The sequence below is a fragment of the Pseudophryne corroboree genome, chromosome 5, assembly GCF_028390025.1.
Source record: "Pseudophryne corroboree isolate aPseCor3 chromosome 5, aPseCor3.hap2, whole genome shotgun sequence".
NCBI lineage: Eukaryota > Metazoa > Chordata > Amphibia > Anura > Myobatrachidae > Pseudophryne > Pseudophryne corroboree.
Genome location: NC_086448.1, coordinates 602,081,254 through 602,097,161, shown reverse-complemented (window position 1 = coordinate 602,097,161; position 15,908 = coordinate 602,081,254). Strand labels below are relative to the sequence as shown.

The window sequence follows — 15,908 nt, the reverse complement described above, 5'->3', positions numbered from 1 at the left end:
CCAGGCACTGCACCTCCGTCATACCTAACTGGCAACTGTCTGCCCTAACCGTCAGACCTGCCCTCCCATCCTCCTATGTCGACCTATGACTCGGGAAACCTACCCTGTCACCTAGGCCTACTCCTTCCTCCTCGTCCGCTACCTGTGCCACAGTGATGGCGGCCAGACCACCAGCCTCTGGATCCTGTGTGGCATCCACTACAGGGAGGCTGCGTGTCTTCCCCGATCTACTGCGCACAGGCAGGGGACCTGCTATGTCCACAGCAACTTGCTGCAAGGGTTCTCCTATGGGCAGAGGCCCAGAGACAACACACCCGCTGGAGTGCCCCGGCTGCCAGCGCATGGCACCAGCCTTACAGTTGGTCTGGGCGTCATCCGACATTCCAGACCAGGGTAAGCTCTGTGTCAGGCACTTCAGGGTACGGTCTGTCTCCGGGTTACTGTCCAAAGGGGTTTCGCTGGCAACAGACACCGGTTGCGCAGGAAAGTTCCCTGGGGGGACCAGTTGGACACATTCCCTATCTGGTCTATCCCCTCCCACTTTCCTGGCTACCCTGTACCTTAACCCTTCCCGCCCCAACCCTGTCAAGGCCGCTGCCAGAGTGGCGCCTCATGCCTTTCAGGGATGGGTCAGAGGGTTGAGCCTCCCTAAACTCCTGCCTATGGCCCTCAATCTCTCCTAAATTGGGACACTCTACAGGGGGATCTAGGTGGGGACTACTAGGGTCAGTCTGGTAGGGGTCAGTCATGGGAAAGTCAGTGTGGTTTCTCATACTCACCGCCGGAGTTGGCAAACCACTGGGGTCAGGAGCATCATTGGGCACCCCCACAGGATCAAACGAGCTGGAACCGACATCCTCTGCGTTGCTGGGGGCCGTAGGCATACCAGAGGCAAAAGGCATGCGGAGTCGATGTACTGATCTAGCCGCTGTAATCTTTTCCTCTGGGCTGGTTGATGCTGTGGTTGGCTGTGCTGGCAGTTGTCTAGCAGCTGTAGTCTTTTCCTCTGGGCTGGGCTGTGCTGGAGTAGCTGATGTCAACGGTGGGTTTGGAACTTGACTCCGGGGAATGGCGCCAACAAACGTAGTGACGATCCCACCACCCAGATCATTTCCTAGGACCACATCAGTTGGGAGACCATCCATGACGGCAACTTCTCGCAACTCTGGTCCAGCTCCCCAGTCCAGGTAGACTCTTGCCATGAGAACCGCTTTCTCTGTTCCTTCTGCCAGGGTGACCGTGGCAGTGCGACCCTGCAATACTGCAGCAAGATCTATAAGGTGGGGGCTCACCACAGTGATTGAGGCCCCAGAGTCTCTTAGGCCTTCTCCCTGCAGGGGTCCCACGTGGACTGGCTGCAGGTGCCTCCACATGTTGTGTAGGGGCTGTTTGGCCATGCAGGTGACTCTCTCCGCAGAGTGCACCTGTCTCTCGCCACACTCCATCGGACTGACTGGAGGGGGAACAGTCTCTGTAGGCTCATCTCCTCTCGTCAAACAAGCGAGCCGGGCTCCAGCACTCGGATTTGGGGCACGAGTCTGGGGTGCTTGGGATGCAGGACAGTTCATCCTCAGATGTCCGATTTTCCCACAGCCGTAGCACTTCTTCTCCAGTCGTGGCACCGATGATCTCTGATCAGTTGCAGGGACGCTGCGGTGCGGTTGCTGGCCAAGAGCACCCGGGTTGGAAGATGCTTGTCTTTGGGGGTGATGAGCTGAAGAGGGGGGTCCCCTTGGTGGTGCAGTCTTTTGGAGCTGGCTGCTGGCTGGGCGCTTCTGCCCCTGTGGCCGAATTGCCACATACTTGTCGACTAATTGGGCAGCCATCTTTAAGCTGGGTGGCTCCCGATCTAGCACCCACTCCTTCACTTCTTGGGCGCACCTGCGGTAGGACTGCTCCCTGCAGATCAGGTCGATCAGTGCGTCCCATGTAGTGGCTTCCGAATCCTTCACCCACTTCACCACGTACTGCCGCAGCTGGTTGGCGAACTGCTCATGGGTGCTGCTAGGATTCTTGGGCAAGTCTCTGAACTTCTTCCTGTAAGACTCTGGAGTGATGAAGAATCGCTGGAGGAGGGCCTTCGCGACATCGTCGTAGTTCCCACAGACCTCAGTGTCCGCTCCTTGATAGGCCTCTAAGGCCTCTCCATGCAGAGTGGGCACAAGGTGTCTCACCCACTCTGACTTGGGTAGATCGTGTAGTTTGCAAGTCCTTTCAAAAACTTGTAAATGTCCATCAATGTCCCCATCACTGTCTGCAAACTTGGCAAACTGAATACGTCCTGATCTGTGTATAACAGCTGACAACGGCTCCCGGGGTACCACAGCCTGTGGTGCCCGCTCATCACACCACATCTGGATGATGATCAAGCGCTCTTGCTCCGTTGCCCTTTCCCCCAATTCCGCTAGCCGATCTGCTAGGGTATCCGGGCCGCCCCCCCCCTGGGACGTTGGGATCCTGGCCCTGCTAGGGATTGCTGGGAAACATTGCTGCGGTGAGAGAGGGCGGGGCTTGTGGTTCTCACCGATTTCTTACGAAGGTCCACTGTTGGGCCGTCCTCTGCGATGCTGACGCCGTCAGTGCTTTCCACCTCCGCCCGATGAGACTCCTCCACGCTCCTGAGCGCCGCCTTCATGACGCTTCTGGACGCGTTGGAAGGGATATCCACACCCTTCTCCTGGCACACGGTCTCCAGATCGCCCTTGGACATTCCGCTGAATTCCGCCATCTTGTGCGTTCTCCTGCGCTGCAGTTACTCCTCTCCTGAGTAACTCGGCTTCTCCAATCGGGTGATGAAAAGCCGCCTGGGAATTTCCCACCACTATGCCACCAATTTCTGTGACAGGACGGTACCGTACGAAAGCACTCGCCGCTTTCGCGTCCCGTTGTCTGCGCACAGAATGGAAGGTCAAGCCGCACGAGGCCTGACCACATAGGGGATTCCCGCTTACCGTCAGTAACCGCCTGTTACTGACTCCACCAACTGCGCTGTGGGCGGGTACTCGCTGCCACCACCAAACTCCTAACCTGCCGTGGCGTTTGGAACCACGGTTCTGCTCTGTATGTGCCGACGCACTGCCTTACCACCCCTGTGTGGTGCTGACGAATCCCCACTAGCCACTTGCTAGGCCTCTACCGGTAGCTGGCGGAAGGCGGAGCTTGGAGACGCAAGGTGCTTCCCTGGACAGCCGGAGGACGGGGCTAGGTTTGGCCTAACCCTGTAGGTCACAAGATGAAGCAGTCTTCTTGAGGCAAGGATGTTTATTGCTCAATAACCTTTAAAAAGGCTCCTCCCTATTGCTAGGGGCAACCGCATACAATCAGATGTTTTCAGCAGAATAAGATGTTACAATATCATTCCTATGGGCCAACTGCCCTCCTTTTATCCCTCTCCAAGACCCCTTACCACAGGGGGTAAGCCCGCCCTGTGGTGCACAACCAATCAATGTTTACCCATGAGCAGTGCATGCCTTTGTCTCATGCACAGCTAACATTGTTCCCTATGGACAGTGGGGAGTGGTCGGTCTCCTTTGACTCTCCCATCTGGGAGGATCAGGATACGCCCCGGTGCCGTTCAGTCTGGCTGGGGGAAGTTTTCCCTCCTAAATCTGACTTCCAGAAACCTGCCCGGGACCCATCTCACTGCCTGCAGCCTGGATTTGGGCTCCAGAGCTGGGCAGCCTGGCTCCCCGGTCCAGGTCTCTTGGCCACTACGGGTGATCTCCATGGAGCTCCAAGAATCCACTCAGCTTGTTTCATAGCTGAGCTGCTTCTCTCTCTCCCTTTGCCCCTTGGAAGTGTGAGGCTGGATGGGAAAGCATTCCGTTTTTGGGGAAAAGGTCTGGGAGAACCCATCAGCCTGCACAGCCATGGATTCCCCCCTCCTGGGACACACAACCAAGTAAGTGCAATTTACCTTTAAATACATTCCATTTAGATCACACTGTACATGTTATACATTTTTTTACACAATGTCTGGTTTGTTAAACCCTGTGCCCTAGTCCTGCAGCCTGGCTGCTAGGACCCTGTCTGTGCTGGCTCCCCTAGCCCTGCAGCCTGGCTGCTAGGGCTCTCTCAGTGCTGGAGGTATGGGGCTGGCTTCCCCCACCCTCCAGCCTGCCTGCCTGCCACTGGGGTCCAGGGAGCTGGCTCTCCCTGTCCCCCCAGTGTGGCACTACTCAGTGGCCTCACCGCACAGTGCGGCGCACCCCCCTTTTCCGAAGCCCAGCGGTCCGGGACACTTGTCCCGGCCGCTGTAGCTCTGTCTTGTTTGTTGCAGCGCTGAGGTACCGGGAGCTTAGCTCCCGGACCCCAGCACTTACCAACCTGATCATTCCCCCCCGCCGCTAGGGAGCCGGCTAGCCCGGTCCCCCATGAGCGGCGCCTGTGGTGGCCTCGCCGTGCAGGGAGCCGGCTAGCCCGGTCTCCTGTATGCGGCGCTGGATCCGTGGTGTCTCGCCGCAGTGTCCGGCGGGGAGCCGGGCTGCGGCGCACCCCCCTTGCCGGCCAGCAGCCCGGGACGTCCGTCCCGGCTGCCGCGGCTGGCCACCTCCGACGGGCTGAGGCGCCGGGAGCAGAGCTCCCGGCCCCCAGCGGCGGCTCTCCCTTCTCCCCGGCGCGCACACTCCAGTGCGCCTGGGGCTGCACTGACCGCTGCCGGGAGCGGAGCTCCCGGACTCCGGCGGTCGGCGGCTCCCTCTCCCCCGGCGCGCACACACTGCTGAGCGCGCCGGGGGGCTGTCCTCCCTGCCGTGGTCTCCAGAGGGGTCCGGGACCACGGCACACATTAATACATATTGAAATACATGCATTTTAACCATTTATAAAACACGGCTCCTAGCGCCCACAGTATATTTCAAATCTGGCGCCAAGCGCCCATTGTCTTTTAAAATGGCGCCGGGCACTAGGGGTTAACCCCTTCAGTGCCGCGGCGGCCATTTCCCTCGTGGCTGGGGCTCTCCGGCCACATGCACCATGAGCACACTTCCTTTTATTTCCCTTTCCTGTTTCTTGCTGGTTTAGGGAAGAAGCTGACATTTTTGTGTTTATTTTTTATCATTTATGTATTGAATCAATATTTTTTTTATATTGTTATTGATCACCTAGTAAGAAGTACTTTTGCCTGGATCATTATTTTCTTTATGTATATGATAATGGATGGTGCCTAAATTTACACTTAATCCTCATCTCTGCAGAAAATATGTCAAAGCGGAAACATTTATGACTGTCACGGATCCTGTTCATGACATTTCCTTTGCTCCAAACTTGGGCAGATCCTTCCATATCCTGGCTGTAGCTAGTAAAGATGTCAGAATTTTTACCATGAAGCCTTTAAGGTGAGATTTTGGAGTTCACTGTTTGATTTAACTGTTCCATATTATGACTATGTATAAATGTAATTGTCTTTGTTTCACATCACATGGGTGTGGTATGTAAAGTCGACATTAAGATTGTTGACACAATGTTTTTTGTGTGTCGACCGGCAGTATGTTGACATTCAAAAAGGTAGACATTTTAACATGCTGTTTTTTTCTTATTTTAGCACAAACTTCTAACCCTAAAAATAACACAAATGTGCTGTCAACATTCTGATTTTCGCCATTCTAAGTGTCGAGTTAATGAACTTATCAACTTTCTGGTGTGTCCATTCTGACTGGAACCTAGATTCGGGGTTAGGTTATGTGTTTGCTGTATTGCAGCGATGCGGCATATCTGGTAGGAAGAAAGAGAGGAGAGTAATGGTACTGTGCTCTCCGCTTTAGAGGATCTAGGGAGGCTGCTGCTGAGTATATTCTGCTGAGAATACATGGCACCTTCCCCATCCCCCAAATCTGCCCCTACATGGGGGTTCCAGTCAGAATGTTCACTCCAGAATGGTGTGATAAGTTAATTAACTTGACATGTAGACAGGAACCCCAATGTAGGCACATATTGAGGGTGTATGCATTTGCTGTATAACAACGCTGTGACAGATGAGGAGAAGGGAAGAGAGAGAGAGAGGAGATGGTGCTTGGCAGCAGCCTCCATGGATCGTCCACAACCCAGCCCACAGCAACTTGGGCTGGTGTGGGAGGCTGCTGCTGAGCACCACCAGTCTCCTCTCTCTCTCTCCCTGCCCAGTGTGCCGCAGTCTTTCTCTCTCTCTCTCTCTTTGCTCAGTGTGTGCCACTGCACTGATCACCCACCACCACATCTCTCCCCCCTCCCCCTTCCCCACACACGCTCACACTAGCAGCCCTTGGTCCACTCCTGCCCCCTTGACTGTGTACATATATGCTTTCTGCTGCAAGGTACACTAGGCTCCACAGGGAATAACATTGGGGTGTAGAGTAGGATCTTGATCCGAGGCACCAACAGGCTAAAAGCTTTGACTGTTCCCAGAATGCATAGCGCCACCTCCTCTATAACCCCGCCTCCGTGCACAGGAGCTCAGTTTTGTAGTTGGTGCCATGCAGTGCAGGCATACAACAGGTAGCGCTGCTACAGCAGCTCTCAGAAGAGCTTTTTTAAGTGAAATCTGAAGTCTTTAAGGGCTGCAGCAGAGACACTGTGTGTGTTAGATGTCAGTAAGACATCTCCTACTGCAGCTCCATCACCTTCCCCAGCTGCGCTGTATACTCCTGCGCTCTGGTTGCCGGGTACTTAAAGCAGAGGTTCCGGTTTGCTTCAAGTCAGTCACACACCCCGCCGCAGCTCTCCAGGATCGCGTGGCTGCACTTTGGGAGGAGGTAAGAGGGTCCCTCAGGCGGGACCCGCTGGAAACCGCGATCCGGCGTGGGAGGCGGGCCGTGCATCGTGGCGTGGACACTGTGGTAGTACAGAGACCCCACTAGACCACCAGGGCAAGGGGGCACAGGTCGGTTTTACTTAAATGTTTGTTACATAGCCCACAGTACCCGGTGGTGAAGCAAAGCAAGGGGATAAGGCTTTGACCTGTAGCCCCTCCCCCAGCCCCAGGTCACCATTTAGAGTAAATGTTCCCGCCCTGGAGCTGCATCTCTTTCTCCCTCACTCCTTGTCAGTGTTTGGGCGCCATTGCCTCAAGCTGAGCTGATCCTGGGACTGTTTGGACAAATCCTCCTCTGTAAAGCCGCCTGCATGTCAGTGCTGTGCATTTTACAGGACACTTAAGTATTCTACATGTCTGCTGACAGTGTTCGTTAAGAAATAGTGCATTTATTCAGGGTTATTTAGTACAAGTACCCTGTGATATACATCCAGTCTTTACTGTGCATTGTTATATCTATTGATTATATAGCTGTACTTAGTATTACTTTGTATTACTAGTCCAGTGCAGTTTTATTGCATGTCATAATTTCTGCATTGTACATGTGACTCTGTGTGCATATAGGTGCTGTGTGACTTCCATTTCGTGTATCTCACTCAGATTGCTATCCCTATATTCTGTACCCTGAGGGGACTAAGTGTGTCAGGGTTATTGTTTAATATAGGTGTTTCACAGGGTATACTTACTGTGTATTTTTCTCTGTGATTTTCAGTCACCATATACCTCTTGAATTCTCTGTTTGTGCTCATACACTGCACAGGGGTTCTTGTTAAGGTATTAGGCTGCTGATATTGTACAGGGTTGCCCGTGAATTGGGCTTTCAGACATGTCAGCTACAAGGGGCGACTGAGCTGGGGCAGATCCCATATTGCGTGGTGGTGACGCTGCAGACATATTAGAGGAAAACATAGCAGCAGAATGTTTAGGTTCTGGGGGTTCCCTGCCCCAGAATGGAACTGTAGCAACGGGGGTTCATAACGACCCGCCTTGGGCTACTTTCTCCACGTTATTAAGTACGCTGGTAACTAGATTTGCGCCCACTGTGGGACCTCCTGTGCCGTGGGCAGATCAACTGTCCGCTCAGTTGCAGCAATTGAATCACTCACTGACTAAACAGACGTCTAACCCTCGCCCGCCTAAGACCAAGGGGTCCTCTAAGCGGGCCATTACTTCCTCACAATCCACCCACGTCCCAGACCTCTCGTCTGATGAAGAAGGCGTACATACTGACCCCACAGAGACTGATCCAGATAATTCTGATGGGGAATCGGTCTCTCAGGTGAATGTTCCTGACTTATTGGAGGCTATCAGGCTAATTGTTCAAATTACTGATGACCCAAAGCCTTATGCTACCTCTATGAAACCGGACAGATTTAAACATCAGAAGGTTGTTAAACAAATTTTACCTCATTCTGACCATTTGGTTGAAATACGTCAGGAATCCTGGGAAAATCCAGGAAAGAAATTTACACCTCATAAGAAGATGCTGGCTCACTATCCCCTCACTGCGGAGCTAAGTAAAAATTGGGAAACGACCACGCCAGTGGATTCGCAAGTGGCGCGACTGGTGGTGTCCTCAGCTCTGCCTGTAAATACCGTCACTTCCCTGAAAGAACCGACCAATAAGCGTGTGGAGTGTTTTTTAAAAGCGATTTACACCCTAGCAGGTGCTGTGTATCGGCCCACTAGTGCAGCAATATGGGCTGCAGAGGCTATTGAAGCGTGGGCTCAGGAGGTGAAAGCAGAGCTGCTATCCAACTTTTCTGATAATGCTAGACAATGTCTCTCGTATAGTGTCACAGCATCTCATTACATTAAGGAGGCGGCTTCTGATGCCGGTATTCTGGCGGCCAAGGCTTCTACTACGTCCATTATGGCTCGCCGGATTTTCTGGTTACGGTCCTGGTCTGTGGATCTGGACTCTAAGAAATCCCTGGAGGTGCTCCTTTTTAAGGGAGACTTTCTTTTTGGAGACGACCTCAACAAGATAGTGGCTGACTTAGCTTCTGCTAAAACAGCGTGTCTACCTAGTACTGCTCCTTTGGTACCGAAGGCTAAGAGTATTTTCTTTTGCTCCTTTCGTCCTTCAGGTAAAGCAAAAGATCAGGCGTACCCGAAACAGGCTCGCACTTACAAAGCCGATAAGCCCAAACCTAAACGGACCTGGGCTGCCCGTCAGCCTGCTTCCAAAACAGACAAGCCTACTGCATCACAGGGTGGGCCTCCCTCTGGGGAATCCCAGGGTGGTTGGACAACTTCTAGGGTTTACCAAGGAATGGTTGAAGACCACTTCCGACGCCTGGGTACGGGAAGTTGTCACTCGAGGTTACGCCGTCTGCTTCAAGAATCGTCCCCCTCATCGATTTTCCTGACAGACGTCCCTTCGGATCAGGTGAAGGCAAAAACTCTTCATTCAGTGGTACAGTCCCTCCTGGACACAGGAGTGATGGTACAGGTGCCTCTGGCTCAGAGAGGCAAGGGGTACTATTCACCGCTATTCCTAGTCCCGAAACCGAATGGGTCCTCTTGGCCCATTCTCAATCTCAAGTCCTTGAACAAATTTGTGAGAGTCTCCAAGTTTCGTATGGAAACTCTTCGCTCTATTGTTCTTGCTTTGGAACCCGGGGATTATATGGTCTTCCTGGACATACAGGATGCTTACTTGCATATTCCTATTGCAATGTCGCATCAGCAGTATCTGAGGTTTGCTGTTGGCAACCTCCATTACCAATATTGGGCGTTACCTTTTGGCTTGACCACGGCCCCGCGAGTCTTCACAAAGGTCATGGCGGTAATTATGGCTGTACTCTGCCGTCAAGGGGTCAGGATCCTCCTGTATCTGGACGACTTGTTGATCCTGGTGAATTCCCCAGAAATTCTTCTACGCCATCTAGATCTGATGCTCCAGTTTCTGCAAGCCCACGGGTGGCTCATCAACTGGAAGAAATCTTCCCTGGTCCCTGCGCAGAGCATGGTGCACCTGGGGGCGTTGTTAGACACTCACAACCAGCGGTGGTTGTTGTCTCAGGAGAAGGTCTTGAAACTTCAGGACAGGATTCGATGCTTCCTATCTCGTCCGCAAGTGTCGATACATTCAGCGATGCAAGTGCTAGGTCTCATGGTGTCTGCTTTCGACATGGTGGAGTACGCTCAATTCCATTCCCGCCCTCTACAGGATTTGATTCTTGCCAAGTGGGATGGCCTGCCTCACCGGATCTGGTCTCACATGATCTCCTTGTCTCCGGAGGTCCATGTGTCACTGAGCTGGTGGCTTCAGGACCAACGATTGAGCAGGGGATCTCCCAACTGGGTTCTTCTGACAACGGATGCCAGTCTGAGAGGTTGGGGCGCTTTGTTGGAGCAACACTCCGCTCAGGGTCGCTGGACCAAGGAGGAGTCTCTCCTCACGATAAACATTTTGGAACTGCGGGCGGTGTTCAATGCTCTGAACTTGGCCCAGCATTTAATACAGAACAGATCTGTTGAAGTACAGTCAGACAACGCCACCACGGTGGCGTACATAAATAATCAAGGCGGCACTCAAAGCCGCGTGGCAATGAGGGAAGTATCCAGAATTCTTCAGTGGGCAGAACGCCATCTGCCAGCCATATCGGCAGTGTTCATCCCGGGAGTCCTAAACTGGGAAGCGGATTTTCTCAGTCGTCAGGACGTACACACCGGAGAGTGGATCCTCCATCCAGAAGTATTTCAACTCCTAGTGGACAAGTGGGGCCTCCCAGATGTGGACCTGATGGCGTCTCGACACAATCACAAGGTTTCGGTCTTTGGAGTAAGGACAAGGGATCCTCAAGCAGCATTCGTGGACACCCTGGCAATTCCATGGAACTTTCGGCTGCCGTACGTGTTCCCTCCGGTGTCACTCCTGCCCACAGTATTAAGGAAGTTCAAGCAAGAAGGAGGAATCCTACTTCTGATTGATCCAGCGTGGCCCAGACGGCATTGGTTCTCAGACCTCCAGGGTCTCTCGTTGGAGCGTCCTCTTCTGCTTCCACAATGACCAGACCTCCTCGTTCAGGGCTCTTGTGTTTACCAGGATTTGGCCCGTCTGGCTTTGACGGTGTGGCTCTTGAAGCTTCCGTACTAAGGGCTAAGGGTTTTTCTGAGACGGTCATTCAGACTATGTTGAAGGCTCGTAAACCGGCTTCTGCTTGGATTTACCATAGGGTCTGGAATTCTTACTTTGCTTGTTGCGCATCTAATAATCATGATGCTTGCAAGTTTAGTATGGACAAACTTTTGGCCTTTCTGCAACAGGGCCTGGACTTGGGCCTTCGTCTGGCCTCCCTCAAGGTTCATATTTCTGCCTTGTCGGTTTGGTTTCAGAGAAAAATTGCCACTCTGCCTGATGATCATACGTTCACTCAGGGTGTGTTACGGATTCAACCTCCTTACGTCCCGCCTGTGGCTCCTTGGGATTTGTCGTTGGTTCTGGAGGCTTTACAAGAGTATTTGAGCCTCTTGAATCTGCAGAGCTTAAGTGGCTTTCCCATAAGGTATTGTTTCTGCTGGCTATTGCCTCTGCTAGACGGTTGTCGGATTTTGGTGCCTTGTCTTGTAGGTCCCCCTATCTGATTTTTCACCGTGACCTGGCGGTTCTTAGTACATGTCCCGTGTACCTACCTAAGGTGGTGTCTTCTTTCCACCTTAATCAGAAGATTGTGGTTCCGGCCTTTGTCTCTCCTGAATTGATTTCCAAAGAGTGGTCTTTGGATGTGGTACGGGCTCTCCATATCTATGTGAGAAGGACAGGTCCTGTCAGGAAGTCTGATTCTCTTTGTACTGTTTGGTTTTCACAAACGTGGCTGGCCTGCTCACAAGCAGACCCTGACCAAATGGACTAGAATGGTGATTGCACATGCTTATGTACAGGCTGGCCTTCCAGCTCCTGCTACCATCAAGGCCCATTCTACTAGGTCGGTTGGACCTTCTTGGGTGGCCCGCTGTGGTGCGACCCTTGAACAATTGTGCAAGGTGGCTACGTGGTCCTCAGTGAAGACATTCATAAGTTTCTATGCCTTTGATACATCCACCTCCCAGGATGCTTCCTTTGGACGCCTTGTTCTTGTGCCCACTACAGGAACAGGAACTGCTTTAGGACATCCCCGATGTTATTCCCTGTGGAGCCCAGTGTACCCCGCAGCAGAAAACGAGATTTATGGTAAGATCTTACCGTTGTTAAATCCCTTTCTGCAAGGTACCCTGGGCTCCACAGGGCGCTCACCCTGACGCACTTAGCTTCTTTGGGTTTGTATGGCATTAGCCGCTGCCACCTTCTCCTAACAGTTGTCGTCTCTTTTTGCTTGCTACTGCATTGGGCTTGGTAACAAAACTGTGCTCCTGTGCACGGAGGCGGGGTTATAGAGGAGGCGGCGCTATGCATTCTGGGAACAGTCAAAGCTTTTAGCCTGTTGGTGCCTCGGATCAAGGTCCTACTCTACACCCCTGATGTTATTCCCTGTGGAGCCCAGTGTACCTCGCAGAAAGATTTAACAACGGTAAGTTCTTACCATAAATCTCGGTTTTACTGTGTATTGCCTCAAGTGACTGATCACAGAGAAATTTTCCTTTTTAGAGCAGACATTGTTGCAGAGGGAAAGAAGATGAATGTTCATGTGACTACTACAACACTGCAAAGATTGTACAGTATCAAACTTAAAATTAGTGGAGCCCAACTTTTATTTTGGCCAGCCTTTTTTAATATTCAGTACCAGGAAACATTTAATTGCTCCACTGGCCGTTAGTAGTTGAATCATTGTTTTTACTTGATAGTGCTTCAAGATTTTTTAAGTATACAGTGCTGTGTTTTTCTTTAGTGTTTTTTTTGCATTTGATGACGTTTTACCTTAAGCAACCACAAGCAGTATTCTCATCACGTTTGGGTTTTTTGTTTCAGGAAAGAATTAACCTCTTCGGGGGGTGTAACAAAATTTGAAATTCACACAGTGGCGCAATTTGATAATCACAACTCGCAAGTGTGGCGAGTAAGTTGGAACATTACAGGAACTGTTCTGGCATCTTCAGGTGACGATGGAAGCGTTCGACTGTGGAAAGGTAAGCATTCATTCCTTTCGGTGGCTGCGTTTGTGGGTACAGGGAATTTCTCTTGCAATTGGGGTCATGTAACATACTTTTTCAGGGCTAGTGTGTGAGTTAATGCTGGACAATTAAAACTTTGGTCCTTGATGTGTTTAGCAGTGAAAAGAGTGTAGAAGTTGCCTATATCAACACATTTTCTACCATTTTATAGAATGTACTTCGTAAATGCTACCTGAAAGCTGATTGGTTGCTGTATTCAATTTACCCACTGGCCCACTTCTCCACTCTTTTCGCTGCTTGATAGAGGAACTGTTACTATAGGTGTAGCAACTTATTTGCTGATTGATCACTGTATAAAATAGCTTGTTTTGTCTCATCGCAGAAAAGCGTTTAATTTTTTTTCATTCTCAGCTAGCATCAGGAGTTTGTTTTTTTCCAACATATATTTTATTGAGGTATAAAAAGGACAAGAAAATATACAAAAATGAAAAGATAAAACACAGTTTAGAAAAACATAAGGAAACACAATAAGTACAAAAAATACAGTGTCCACAGTAAAAGACCTCAACATTTTCTAATTTTCCTCCAAAACAAAATATATAACAGTAAGATAGAACCATCGTTCGAAGACAGTACAATAAATCTAAACATCCATAAATGGTTACGGAACAAGGAGCAAATGAATTAAAAAAGAAATCCAGTTGCGCAACAGGTAAAGTGCATCAAACTGGACCATAGGGTGCCAAGCCTAAATAAACACCCAAAGAGGAAAATATGGTATACAAAAAAGGCAGGAAAAAAATATCAAAAAATATATAAAAACAATATAACAGCAACAATAATAAACCCTAAACAGTGCCTACCGAGACCCGGAGACCGCCGACCCATCCATGGAAGAAACCAACTAGAAATAATAGATATGAAGGAGATTCAGAAAGGAAGAAGAAGAGGGAAAGAGAGAAGAGGAAGAGTAAGAGCAAAGATGTAGGGGAATAAGGAATAGTAAATTAAATAAGAGTGGCATGAATATGAGGGCGATATTAGGAAAAGGGATAGGGGGCCTGTCATCTAATAGCTGGTGGGTGTACCATGTTGTGGCTTGGAAACATTGCTTGATTGCTAGTTTAGTTGGGTGAGGTGGGGTACGATTAAACCTACCCCAGCATTGAAACAATGCAGGAGTCAAGATTTCCTTGTTCAAGGAAATCTTTCCAGCCAGTCCATGGTGAATAAGAAAAGTAGTCTAGAGGTCGCCATGGGGATAATAGGACCAGCTTCATAGATCTATTGTTGAAGTATAGACTTCCTACCCACTGCAGAAAGGAGTGCTACTAGTTTCTTATCGTGGTTGGGGTTGGCAGTGCAGTGGAACGAAATACCCAACACTGAGGCGCTATATGTTTGTAACTCATTCCAAAACCGTTGGATATGGGGGCAGTGCTAAAAACAATGCATAATATCGGCCTCTGGTGCAGAACATTTAATGCACTTTGCCGAGTTAGAGAAGCCCATTAGATACTCCGTTTTGATGATATATATGCCCGATGCAGTATTTTGTATGACATTTCCTGATATACATTAGCCGTAATAAGTTTCAGAGATGTGATAAAGTTGTCCATTAGTTTCAGGGAATATGGAAGGAATTTGTGATGACCATTTTACCAATTGAGCCAAGTTAGAGGCAGGAACAATGTCAGTGCATATGCGTGCATATATTGAGGAGATAGAATAGCTACCTGAATGTATGAGTGTGCCCAGTGTATTCAGAAAGTCCTGTGTTGGAAATTTAGACAGTACAGAGTGTAAATAATGAGAGGCTTGAAAATAGTGAAATTTGTGAGTGGGACTAATATCAAATTTTTCCATAGCTTCAGTAAAGGAGAGGGATTTATTAGAAGGATTGAGGAGATTACGGAGGTGTATAATTCCAGCAGAATGCCAAGCTTGGAAAGGCATTGAGGCCTTACCCCTCTGGAAGTCAGGACTACCAGTGAGAGGGAGGAACACTGAGTAGAAATGTTGAAGGTTGAGCGATTTCCTGGACATTTTCCACACCTTAATAGTGGAGGTCAAAAGGACATTATCCAGGTGGGGTGCCTTCAAGTCAGCAGTGCGTGCATGTAGTATATAACTAAGCGATAAAGGGGCACAAAGTTGAGAATCTAATGCAGAGTCAGTATAGAGATTAGTGTTTCTGAGCCAGTCCATGGTAAAACGAAGGAGACATGCCCGATTATATTGCTTGATGTCAGGCAGATTGAGCTCACCATTTTGCACCGTTTGGGACAATTTAAGAAAGCTAATTTCCTGCCTTTTATTAGACTAGATAAGTTTGGAAATTAGCGAGGTGAGGAGAGAAATGTCAGATTTCTTAAGTAATATGGGAACCATCTGTAGTACAAAGAGCAATTTCAGAAAGCACGCCATTTTGACAAGATTACAGAGAAGATTGAGTGGCAAGGTTTGCCAAAGGGAAAGTTCAGTTTGTATTTTAGAAATAATAGGGTTAACATTATAAAAATATAGACTGGATCAGAGGGTAGTATAACCCCTAGATAAGTGATGTGGGTGTCAGGCCATCGAAATGGGAAGGGAGTGGTCCAATTTAACTTCGCCTGTCCAAAAAGGGCTAAGGTCTCAGATTTGTCAAAGGTAATGGAAAAGTCTGCAAAGGAGGAGAATCAAACAATGACATCCAACAGCACGTGAATAGATTGTTTTGGGTTAGAGCTTAGGAGAAGGATGTCGTCAACGCCACTATTTTAACCTCTTTATCGCCAATTCTAATACCCCGAAAAGCAGACAGACGGGCAATGTAACGAATGAAGGGTTCTAATGCCAGGTTAAAGAGGAGGGGTGAGAAAGGGCATCCCTGCATAGTCCCTCTTTTGAGGGAAAAGGGGTTGGAAGACACATTGTTTACTGTCACCTGTACAATGGGCTCAGTGTATAATGTTTGAACAAAGCTACAACACTTGGTCCCAAAGTGCTGATGTTGTAGAACTCTGTCCAAATGTGACCAGGCAATTTTGTCAAACGCCTTTTCAGCGTCGAGATTAATAAG

General features: G+C 49.7%; 1 protein-coding gene across 2 annotated transcripts in view; it reads left to right on the top strand.

Moving 5' to 3' along the window:
- SEH1L (SEH1 like nucleoporin) overlaps positions 1–15,908 on the top strand; it is a 215,494-nt gene that overhangs the window by 119,169 nt on the left and 80,417 nt on the right. For both annotated transcript variants that reach the window (XM_063923419.1, XM_063923420.1), the window contains exons 6-7: positions 5,196–5,336; positions 12,702–12,859. In XM_063923419.1, coding sequence (XP_063779489.1) covers positions 5,196–5,336; positions 12,702–12,859 — 299 coding nt within the window. The remainder of the gene's footprint in view (positions 1–5,195; positions 5,337–12,701; positions 12,860–15,908) is intronic.